We start from the raw sequence: 11767 nt of genomic DNA, 5'->3' as shown, positions 1-11767 counted from the left end.
GTAGCTCACCAAGCTGAAGGCTCAAGTGAGCTTTCTAAATCAAAATTTGTCTATGTCTTTTTTACATTTTTGACTTCTTTAGAGCCACGTGGCCAATTTCAATCGAAGTTGACAAAAGAACCATTAAAAGGTGACTCAGTTATGCAGTGTTTTCAAAATTTTATATGTGAATGTATAGGGAAAAAGGCTACAAAAACATTCCACATGCTGATTCCCTACAATGCTTAATGGAAAAGGACATCACAACAAATGAGAAGTGTCAAAAAAATTATATGTATTTCATTCACAAATGTAGCATATTCAAAAGAAACAATTTACTAGTTCTACCAACTTTTTTATATACTATGAGAATGTATGGTAACTACCCAATGAAAGGCTACATTTTTTAAAAAAATTATCCAAGTTTAGAGAATCTCTAAAGAATTTGTTTTTCCACAACTGCTACTTTATACTTCAAACTGTACTTGTATGGAAACTTAACTGTCAGGTGTTTCTAATCATCTCTGATTATCATGGTATGCCAAGGGTAGTCATTGACGGATTTGAGGTGATACACAATAAACAAGCTAATTCAAGGAATTTATGTCCCAAGCTTATGGACAAATTAGCCAGAAACAATTTGTAACAATATACAAGATTTTTCTTTGATCTCTGACCCTTTCACCTTTGATCATCTTAGGATATATTTTGATTATAGACAGTATTGATGTGAGTCTGGAAACCATTTTGCATTAAATGTGAATTTGTGACCTTGACCTTTTAGCCTCAAATTTGTCTGCTTTGTTTTCCACTCTCTTCATTAGTATCCCAACACCATCTTCTTGAAAAGGTAACACGTAGTCTATGACCCCTATCACAGGTAGCTGTTACGGCAAATGGTGCTACTCCAATATCTACTTCCTGTGAACAAAATCTATTTTTCATGCTTATTTTCCTTGTAATGGCACACAATTTAAAAAAGCTAAATTGAAATCTAACCGGTGATAACTAGATATAGGATGTTTTTTATGCCATACCCCTCTCATAACCATCCTCACCATGCCAGTAGCATTTAAGTCATCTTCTGTGGGATTTCCAAATAATCCGTCAATGGCATTGACTGACTGGTCAAAGTCATAAGGAAAGTTAAGGTCAGAAAATTCTGTTAGTTTTATATTGCTCTTACCATTATGTTACTTTGTATAAAGTTTGATTAAAATACAGTTGAACTTCGGTATCTCAAACACTGATATCTCAAATACCATGGATATGTCAAAGTGATTTGCAAGTCCCAACCACTTATTTTTAAGTATTTTACCCTCGATATCTCAAAGTTTTTTCTCGATCCCATCAAGTTCAAAATAATGAGGTTAGACTGTATCTTGAAAAGATAATGGTCATAGGGAAGGTCAAGGTCAGAAAATTATGACACAATTTGGGCGCACTTGTTTCAAACATCCAGGTGATGACCCGGTTCACTTTTATCACATGACATATTGACCCGGTTATTGTGGCTGAAACGAGTGAAAATTCGGCCGGAAAATGGCTGATACCGTTATCGGTGCTGTTGCTGTAATAAATAATTTTCTCTGAATGCACGAGGACAATTTTTTTTATGGACATATTTGCATTTTAATATTTACTAGATCCATTCAATGCAAAATCCGTGGAGCACAGTGCCTCGTTTCAAACAAAACTGAAAAGTAGCTTTAAAAATTAAAAAAGAGGAAGCGTTGGTCGTGCAAATATAAATAGACATGTTGTAAAAGTTACTTATTATCTTGGTACTGTATGTTTATTGAAACAAACTACTGCAAATGATAAAAAAAAGGAATATTTCACCATCAAGAAAATTTCTACCTCCGTTTTCTGCCATATTGCTTTTCATCTGCCTGCTCGAATTTTTTCGGGCGATCCGGGCTACTTTCTGACCGCCTGGCGGCTTAAAAATATTTGAAACAAGTTACTTGCCCGCTTCTGGAAGTATCAACCAGCTTGACCCGGCTTATGAAACAAGTGTGCCCTTTGATAGCTCTCACAAATTGGTACATGTATTTATTTAGTGTATGAAGTTTGGTGAAAATTTTATGAACAGTTTCTTTAATGACGACGGACCTAATTCATTTCTGCAATAGATTTTTTATTCAAATTTTAATATGAGGTAAAGTGACTTTTGGTGAGTTAAAATCAATAAAAAAAAATCATATGGTCATCGATGTAGATTTTTAATGGGGAGCGTTTCAAAAGTTGGCGATGGAAATCGATAATTACTATAGAAAGTAATGGGGAATTGCCAGTGTAGGGTATAAGAGTGATCATTGAAAAAATTCTGCAATAGAATTTTTATTCATATTAAAGGACAATGTTAACAAGACAATTTACCAGCAAATTATGCCAAAAAATAAATGGGTCATCCACTTAGATTTTTCAGGGGGGCATGTCAAACTCAGGTGTAGGGCACATTTTGGGGGAAATTTTCAATGAAAATACCTTTGCCAAATAAATCATTTATTTATAAAATCAACAAATGAATATAAATCGAAATATTTACAATATTTTTGAGTTTGAATATCTTTAAAAGAATTAAGGAGGCTGGGGGGTCAACAAATTAACCATCAGATATAACTTAATTTTTTAGATATGATATCTTATTATAAGCTGTCAACTATCATTTGGCAAACAAAAATTTCATACATTTTAGTTTTAAAATTTGATCATTTTTGTATATCTTTATATGGAGCTCTTCTTCTAAAGGAGATCAATATAGTCTGAAAATGGCACAACCACCCAGCCCTCTTAAAAATGTATATTTTTTATGTTTTGCAATACATAATTAAGTCAAATTGGTTCAAGGCATATGTGCAGTTTTCTGCGCAGTGGTGCGAAATTTTGAATTAGGTCCCTCGTCCTTAAACTGTACTATAGGCACAATTAAAAGTGAGGTCAATTTTAAGGTCATAAGGATAAGGTCAGACAATTCTGACACACTTGAATAGCTCTTCTAATTTGTATCTTTATACAAAGATTGAGGAAAACATCTTATACAGTTTCTTTGAAACTAAGGTAAAAAGGGGGGGGGGGGGGTTGAAAGTCATTGGAAAAAAAAAATATGTTGAATAGCTCTATTTTTTTCTTTAAATGAAGTTTTGTAAAAATATCTTGAACAGTTTCTTCTATACTTTGCTAAAGGCACAACAATTAATAGTGAGGTCAAGGTCATAGAGAGGACAAGGTGAGAACATTTTGACACATTTGAAGATGAAGGTGGTTTGAAAGATAAATGCAAAATGAGGAATTGTGGGGTCAAGGTCATAGGGAAAGTCGATCAGAATATATGACACAGTTGAAAAGTTCTAACCAATATGTATCAGTGTACAGCTTTTGATGAAAATATTATGAATAGTTTATTCTAAACTGTGCTTATTGCAAAATTATTAATAGTGAGATCAATTTCATGAGGCAAGTCAAGGTCAAATAACACATTTGAAAAGTTTTTACCAAATGTATCAGCATATGAGTTTTGATAAAAAATATTATAAATCATTTCTTTGAAACTTATAAAATCATCACAAAATGCGGAATAGTGAGTTCTAGGTCATATGGAATATCAAGGTCAAAAATTACGACAAAGTTAAATATGTATGTATAAGTGAATGAATTTTGGCTAATATTTCTTGAACTGTTTCTTTTTTTTAATCCGAGCTAAACACAGACACATGGAAGGAAGGATGGAAGAGGGACAAACACCAGTCATATTCATGGTAGGGCATAAAAACAAGTTCAAGGTTCAAAAAATCATCTCCTGAATATTGTCATGTAATCATATTTTCTTATGGCTTCAGTCAGTGATTGCCAGTGGTATAACTGGGATAAGAAGAGACTTAATTTCGTTTTGGTAAAAAAATATCTCCTTGATTTCAACATAGTTTAACATACATGTACTTTTTATTACATATTACATATTGCTTCAATATTCCATTGATATACATATATCCCTATCACATACATGTACCATATAGCAGTTGTTTTTTTTTCTTTTTGGTAGCAGAGTGCTAACTTTGGCATATTTTAGCCTTTTGGTAGTAGCCTACCAAAATTTGAATTTCTAAGTTTATACTCTAGTGTATAAATACTAAATGCAAGGAAGTTAACTTTGATCAGTATGCTAAAAATTATATCTTTCATCTGGTATTGGATTTACTTAAACCCTTCCATACATACTGAAAATTCATCTGGAAGATAAACTTCCCCTCTTTGCAATGTTGTGGAACTGTAGTGTCCGCCAGAATTATTTAGCATACCTTTGAGCAAGCAAAACGCCAAATTTTACACCCATTAAATAAACCCACCATATGGTATTTATCTCATACATGTATTAACATGGCATTTGTGTATTTTGCATGATTTACCTAGTCTTTTGAACTCTATATACACATTTCTTTAACTTCTTTTGGCAGTATATTTATAAAAATTTACATTTGCAAATGTTTTCACTTAAGAAACATTATTTGAGCAATGCATATGCCTTGGGTGAATTAAAAAAAATGACCAAATGCATTTTTATCAACCCACACTAAAAATACAGGCAATGAAAACAGATTTCTATGCCTCAGCATATGTCTTTAGATAGTGTCTAAATACCTGCCAAATATCTCGTTGATATCTCAATTAACAAAAAAGTTATGCCCAAAAATGACACTAAAATTGTCAGGAGTGCAAAACCTTTTTGTGACATTTTGAAATTTCAATATTTTTTGGAGATCTGTGAAATAAAAAATAATGCTTCATGTTGAAAATAAAGACTTTCCTGATAATATTCAAAGTATTGAGCTTTAAATGTGGACTAGCTGTCATAACTTTTGTTTAATTAAGTTGTGATCATGACTGATGTTTAAAAAAATGTTATACCATGTCAGGAGTGCAACAGAAAAAATGTATTGTTGCCAAAAAAAAATTTTAAAACTTAAAAATGTTATATAAATCACAAGCAGCATTAATGAGAGTCAAGTATATGTGCATACCAAAAAATGTCAGGAGTGCAACATTTGATGTTTTGCTCCCAGGCATGAAAAAACTGTTATCATTATATGATTTTCTGATTTTTATTTTGGAAAATAAAGACACAAAGAACATTTTTACCAAATAGATTTATCAATTACAGGATCTGTCTGTGCTTCAGAACCATATTTCTATGGTCAGGAGTGCAACACATTTTTTAAAGATTCAAGTTGTGTGACGAAAAGACTTCTATTCATGCTTAGAAGTATTCATTAATTAATAATAATCTTTTTGTATAATTTAATGCTAAATTATTGACAGTTTTATTATTAAAATCCTTCCTTTTTCAATTTTATCAATTCAGATGTGTTTCTATCTTTTATGTGATTTTTTTAATGAACGTTAAAAATAAACACACTAAAACATTGTCATAAAATTCAAGTAATTCCTCCTCAACTTCACTGAAACAACAGAACAAGTTCTTACGTAATTTTCACTTTGCAATTCTACTTTAAAGGCCCCAATGCTTTTGGTCAGGAGTGCAACAAATATGTTAGAATTATAAATCATCCACTAAGAATAAAAATAAAGAAAAAATGATGAGTAGAATTTTTCTGGTGGGTTACTGTGTTTGTCTTCTAAAGGAAAATATGCTTTAAAATATATTTTATCTTCTAAATATACATTTAAGCTAGTTTTTTATTCCAGATAAAATGTGAATTTTAAATACTTTCATCCGTTTTGATTATGAAGTATTGGACTATAAGTATTGCACAATTTCATTAATTACCACTTGATGTTGCCAACACTTTATGAATTTTTGTGTTCTATGGTTTTAATTTTAAACTTTACTGCAGTCAGGAGTGCAACAAAACTGCTTCATAATTACTGATGCTTTTTAACTATCTTTACTAAAAAATAAGTTGAAAAAAAATGCTTGATACTATTTGATGTTCAAAACACTATGTCTATCAACAAATTACAGAAATTTTACAGTCAATTCAGGGAATAGTTTTCATCATTTCACATATATTTTAAATACAATTTACATATATTACACTTTGCAAATAATCATGTTTTAAGGTCTTCAAAATATGAAAAACCTGCTGTAAACGATGAAAAATATCAACACGACAAATTGATTTACAAAGTAAGAATGGGTTATTGTGTGTTATAATTTTTAAAACCATGTTAAATAAAATACATATCAGATGTCAGGAGTGCAACACAATAATGTAACATAGGGTCACTTCAAAATCTAGTATTTTTTGTAAGAGAACTTGTATATAACAATTCTTTTCGGCTTAGATTTAAAGAATTGACTTGAACGGACAAAAAAGTGAATTTTGGGGAATTTTATTGCTTCATATTTTTTTCATATTAAAACTTTTCAAACCAGAATTGAAAAAATAATGTAAAATAACAATCAAAAAGCCAATTTTTTGGTCACATGTACAAGAGAAGATACTCATTCAAGGTCTAGATTTAATCATTTATACCCCTTTTTCCATTTTGAAGCATAAAAAAACTATAATTTCTTGTGATTTTGTATTTTAGAAAGTCTTTTAAGGTGTAATGATATTTTCTTTTTTCAAAAGAAATTTTACTAATAAAAATTCTGAAACTTTTAAATCCAATTGTCTATTCTATTGCCACTTCAGGATTTTAAACTAGAATACATTTGCAATATGATGATATAAGTGAAAAATGTTACAAGTAGTTGAATTTTGCCAAAGAAATTCAGTTTGGTGGTCATTTTTTTTAATTCACCTATATCTATCACTGCAATATATGTTCATCAAGACCACAAACTCATTGTAGTTAATCCATTGAATTTTGAAAAATAATACATTTTATGGGTTAAAGATCATAAGTGCACAAATATATATATATCATGATACTGAACATTACAAATGTAAATACACATATAGGTAAGAAATAAGGTATCACTTTTACCCATCAATAAGGATGATACATGATCAAATCTACCATATTAAAGCCCTTTTTAATAGGATATGATCACGTGACAAATCCTTATCTATATCTCAATGGATGTTTAAAAGTTATATTTCTTCACTGAACTATTTATAACCTAAGTCTCATTTCCGGATGCTAGCTGACCGTTCCATTTCAGGTTGACCAGTCCATTTATAGTTTATCAATCCTCTGTTCATGCAAATAAAAATCTGTTTTAACCTAATTATCATTTTCCAAAAGAAATCAAATTTATGATACAAATGCATATGCAAACAATTTCAGCATGCCTTGCGGGGCAAAATTTAAAAGATATGACTTTAATTGACAATTTTTTAATGGCATAATGGCCATCATCCCAATGAGGATAATCTCTCTTATCAGAGGGGCAGAGAACCTTAAGACAGCATATGATATGTAGTATTTAGCACCAATGTCCGCTAAAATATTGAATGCAGATGTAAATATTTTCACAAGAAGTTAAAAGTGAACAACAGGAGTTGCAAGTTGAAATGACCAACTTTGAAGGCAATAGTGTATCAATCTGGTACGTGGCATTTACAAATATAATGATTCTTTTAAAATTATTAAAAAAGGCTATTAATATCTAATCCATCACACAACCTGACAAGAAGATTGATAGATCTCTTCAAATAAGATATTGGATTTTTCATTGCTTAATGAAGAGAACCGTTCATTCATTACTATACCAAGTGTGAATTCACCAAATCCATTCAAATAAATACAATTACCAATAAAACTAAATACTGGTATTGAATAAAACCATTGCAATAAAAATAAAGTACTGATAAAACTAAATACCACAGCGGCACTAAAAACAGTTAGTGGTACACCAGACAGTCGCACATTGTATTGTTAAAATAAAACACTCAGTTAAACAGATGATGGTCAGGGTCAGGTTGGACATGAACAAACTCCTGTATGGTTTTAGACTGACCATCCCAGCAGCTGTTCTTACATGTGAACACGATCACTGTCCCAAACTCTGTGGCAGGACCTTCAATATAAAAAATTAATATAGAAAACAAGTCACAGCGAATGAAAATTGTAGGTTAATAGTTCGTCCCAATGAAGAAATTCTCGTACAATCTCGAACTTATGTCAAATTTAATTTTGTACTTTGGTGGGAAAAAAGTTTACAAATAATAATAATCAATATTCCATTCAATACTACACTACTGTATGGTCATTTTTTTTTTTTAAACCAGTCACTATTCTGTACCAATACTGCTGTATCGGCAATAGTTAAGCAGAAAACAGTCACAGTAATAAACCCCTCTAGAAATGAATGCTCCAAATTCACAATTACAATTATACCAAATTCACAATTTTACATGTGCATACCTGAATTCTCTGGCAATTGGAGGAAGTTTACAAGGGCAGGCATCAACTGCAGTTCAAACACAACAGGCCCTCCACAACTAGGGCAAGACCTATTTGTAATGGCTGTTTTTTCAGAGGGACTCATTTCTTTAATATATAAAGGACTTCCATTCCATTGATACCTATGATTCAAGTAAATTGTGCACAAATGTTATAATGTCGTATGATTAATGTAAACATTACTGGTATTTAATGTCATCAAAAATAGTTTCTAATGAATATGTAAATATTATTGTTTATGAGAAAAAAATACATGTTTGTCTGCTAGCCTACCTAACACACTGTTGAGGACATATTGAAGTCTGTTTTAGAAATCTGTGAAACATCTTATCTCCATGTTTAATTTCTGTCCGTTCATACTTTTCTCCTTGAGTTGCAGCTCCAGCTTTTCCATTACTGAAAAAAAAAAATTGGATTGGATGCAAGAATTTCACTAAAGGAGCAAAACTTATGTTTTTTTTCAGTAATTTCAACCTTGATTTCTAAAACCCATTTTTAAGTCTTTTAAATTTTTAAGGGGAACCAGATTTCCCACTTGGTTTTCCATACTTTTTTTCCTAAAGGCTTGCAGATTTTGAGCTCATTTTTGTAAACCTTAACAAGTTATAGATCAAGATTGCATTCTGTTCTGCTTCAATGATTTTTGATGGAATTATGGGATTTTTAATTTTCATGAGGAAGCAGATAATATAGGGGACTAGTATTGCCATTCTACGGATCCTTTACAGGGTTCCTCAAGTGATCATTAAGGCCCTTGGGCCTCTTGTTTTAAGAAAGCATTAGTATAAATAATAAAGTAAAATTTGCTCCATTGTATGAATTTGAATGAAACAGTTACCTTGAAGTGGTTGAAGGTAAATCTTGGTAAAGTAAACCCTCTAGATCCACGCCCTCATTTCTCTGGTATTGGCTGAGTAATTTTTTCAGATGATTATTGTCAATCTCTGTTTGCAGATGAGCTTCTTCAAGTACACTTAAATAATATGACACAAGCCTGTCCGTAACACTCTCGTTCCCCTCTTCCATATCATTACTAGTCATTTGTTTGTTTTCAATCAGTTCTAACACGTTCTGAAAGCTGTCATCAGGTATGACCATTTTGTCTTCTCCATTTACATAATCTTCCTCATCTGTTATATCTTCATCATCCTGTACAGTCAGACCTTTGAATTCATTGCTCAGTGCCCCTTCTGTTATGGCTACCTCAGGTAACTCAGTATTATGATTATTTTTGCCAGAAGCTTCACATTTTACAACATCCACATAGTCTGATTTTCTAGAATTTGATTTAGTATTTTGTTCCATTTTATTGCAAGATTTAGACAAACTAAAATCGTTCAAATCATTTACATCGTCACCCCAGTCATCTTCGCTTGCAAACATGGCTTCTTCTTTTACTTGTTTTGAAGACTTGGAGGAGAGTTTTTTGTAATTTGTATCCAAGGATTGAGATCTCAGGACACACCAGCTGCAAATAAAATAATCATCTTATGAAAATAGGAAGGCCCATGACCCACAATGCTTACCTGAGTCATATTTCTCTTTCTAAAGAAATCTAGATGAACCAGTAAGTTGTAGGGAATCTTCAAGATGCCATGATTGTGTTACCTACTTTTTTATTGTGACATTATGATTTTGGAAGTCATGATGGTATCATTATGTCACAATAAATCAATCTACTTACCAGAATCAAACTCAATAATAAATAATATTGTGGGAAAACTGTCTCTGTCGGTCAATGGTAAAAATTAAATGATTGTCAATATTTTTAGGAGGAGCGAAGACCAATTATATTGAGTGTTTCTCTGCACAGAGAATAAAAGACTTTGCTTTACTGAATATAACAATGCAATATATAGACCAATTTGATTATGAGTTGCCCTGTTATGTGTATTGTATTGCCAGTGTAGTATTGTGATACTCTTTTCAAATTTCTTCAACTTTATAATAGTCATTTCTATAGTTTCTTTAGTGCAGGATATTAGGTCAGTGTAGAACAAGATCATGTTACTGTCTTTGTTTTGTTTATGTGTTTGGTAAGTACGTTAGTAAATTTTAGTTAAAGCCAACATTTTGTATCTGAAATAACAACAATTAACATGAGCTCTGCAGAGCTCTTAAATCTACCATTACATCTAAAACCAACTATTACTGGTCATTTCTGCTATATTTTTTTATAATGCTAAACAGTTTTGTTTTGAACATATTTTATTGAATAAATCAAAAGGATTGGGAAAAAAGTTCTTACAACTTACTGGTTTCTCTCCACAAATATTACAATATGTCATGCAAAATAACTTAATTTTACAAGAAATACAAGTGGAATTTTGTTAGATATTAACTGTGCTAAACAGTCTTTGTTATACTGATATTAAAACAAAGGAAGGGATGTTTTTCATTTGATAAATAATGTAATTGTGATACATGTTGTATTGCCTATCAGTAATTTTGTGATATGGATCATATCTCAATGCATGTGATAATTAGGCCTAGTTCACATTTGTGATATGGATCATATCTCAATGCATGTGATAATTAGGCCTAGTTCACACTATATATATTACATAATCTTTAAATATATATGTGCACACAATACCCTACAATGCATATCCAATAGTATGAAATTAATACCTCTCATCATGGCCCCAGCACTGTTTTCTTTTACAAGTAAAGACATATAACGTTCTGTGGTAAGGAAATCCATCTAACGGACAATAAATCTGAACAATCAGAATCATGGGATCATTACAACATTGACACTTTGGTATGATGCATTCTGCGCACATCCAGTCCTAGAAAAAATATAACGTACAACCTAGTGCCATTTTTAAACAAGGTAGTGCAGAGGATAATGTAATCTCTCTCTTTCTCACTTTTTGTAAACACACTATATTAATTAAACAACTTCAAAGTTTGCAATCTCAAACTCTATTCTCAATCCTGTATAAATTGACTGTATAACAAATAATACATATTGGTTTCATTGAAATAAAATGAAGTTCCTACTAATCTCATGATCACAATGTTTTTATCAACTTCATTTTAAGAGGACCTTTTTCAGTTGAGGTGACAGAATCATAAAAAATGACATGAATGCCAGGTATTTTAAGTTATGTACAAAATAAACTGCTCACAGGCAACCCTCCTATCTTGTTTACATTCCAGGAGCTATTTGATCCCTCCAGTAATTCGTCTTTTAGGCCTAACAGTGCCATTGATCATCAGGTTTATAATCACCTGTCAAGAAAATTATTACGTCGGGCTCGGACTCCTTCATTTAGATGATAATGGTAAAGTTAGGAGCTTCAATTAAAAATCTTCGTTAGTCATTGGAATTTGGTAGATTAGGTGACAAAAAACATTTGTAGTTATAATTCAGACAATCTATTTTCCTATTTCTTATTCAGGCATC

At 31.4% G+C, this 11767-nt stretch overlaps 1 protein-coding gene across 1 annotated transcript; it reads right to left on the bottom strand.

The window, feature by feature from the left end:
* Positions 1-7458: 7458 nt before the first annotated feature.
* On the bottom strand, positions 7459-11620 carry LOC133184458 (programmed cell death protein 2-like). The gene is made up of 6 exons (XM_061319546.1): positions 11490-11620; positions 10987-11147; positions 9194-9823; positions 8629-8751; positions 8317-8477; positions 7459-7969 (listed from the first exon to the last, which is right to left on the bottom strand). Exons 1-6 carry the CDS (start codon positions 11568-11570, stop codon positions 7842-7844), a joined length of 1284 nt encoding a protein of 427 aa, XP_061175530.1. The 5' UTR covers positions 11571-11620; the 3' UTR covers positions 7459-7841.
* Positions 11621-11767: the final 147 nt, after the last annotated feature.

This window comes from Saccostrea echinata, unplaced genomic scaffold, assembly GCF_033153115.1.
Source record: "Saccostrea echinata isolate AGI-Se365-2 ecotype Australia unplaced genomic scaffold, CSIRO_AGI_Sech_v1 ptg000010l, whole genome shotgun sequence".
Lineage (NCBI taxonomy): Eukaryota > Metazoa > Mollusca > Bivalvia > Ostreida > Ostreidae > Saccostrea > Saccostrea echinata.
Note: the sequence above shows the minus strand (reverse complement) of the source record. Positions and strands in the feature narration are given on the sequence as shown.

What these genes read in the sequence shown, in the direction of transcription:
- LOC133184458 (XM_061319546.1), bottom strand. Translation starts at nt 11,570, where the DNA reads ATGGCACTGTTAGGCCTAAAAGACGAATTACTGGAGGGATCAAATAGC. An exon ending in ACAAGATAGGAGGGTTGCCT is followed by an intron (nt 11,148 to 11,489) that starts GTGAGCAGTTTA and finishes TATTTTTTCTAG; the next exon opens with GACTGGATGTGCGCAGAATG. An exon ending in TGTCCTCAACAGTGTGTTAG is followed by an intron (nt 8,478 to 8,628) that starts GTAGGCTAGCAG and finishes CTTGAATCATAG; the next exon opens with GTATCAATGGAATGGAAGTC.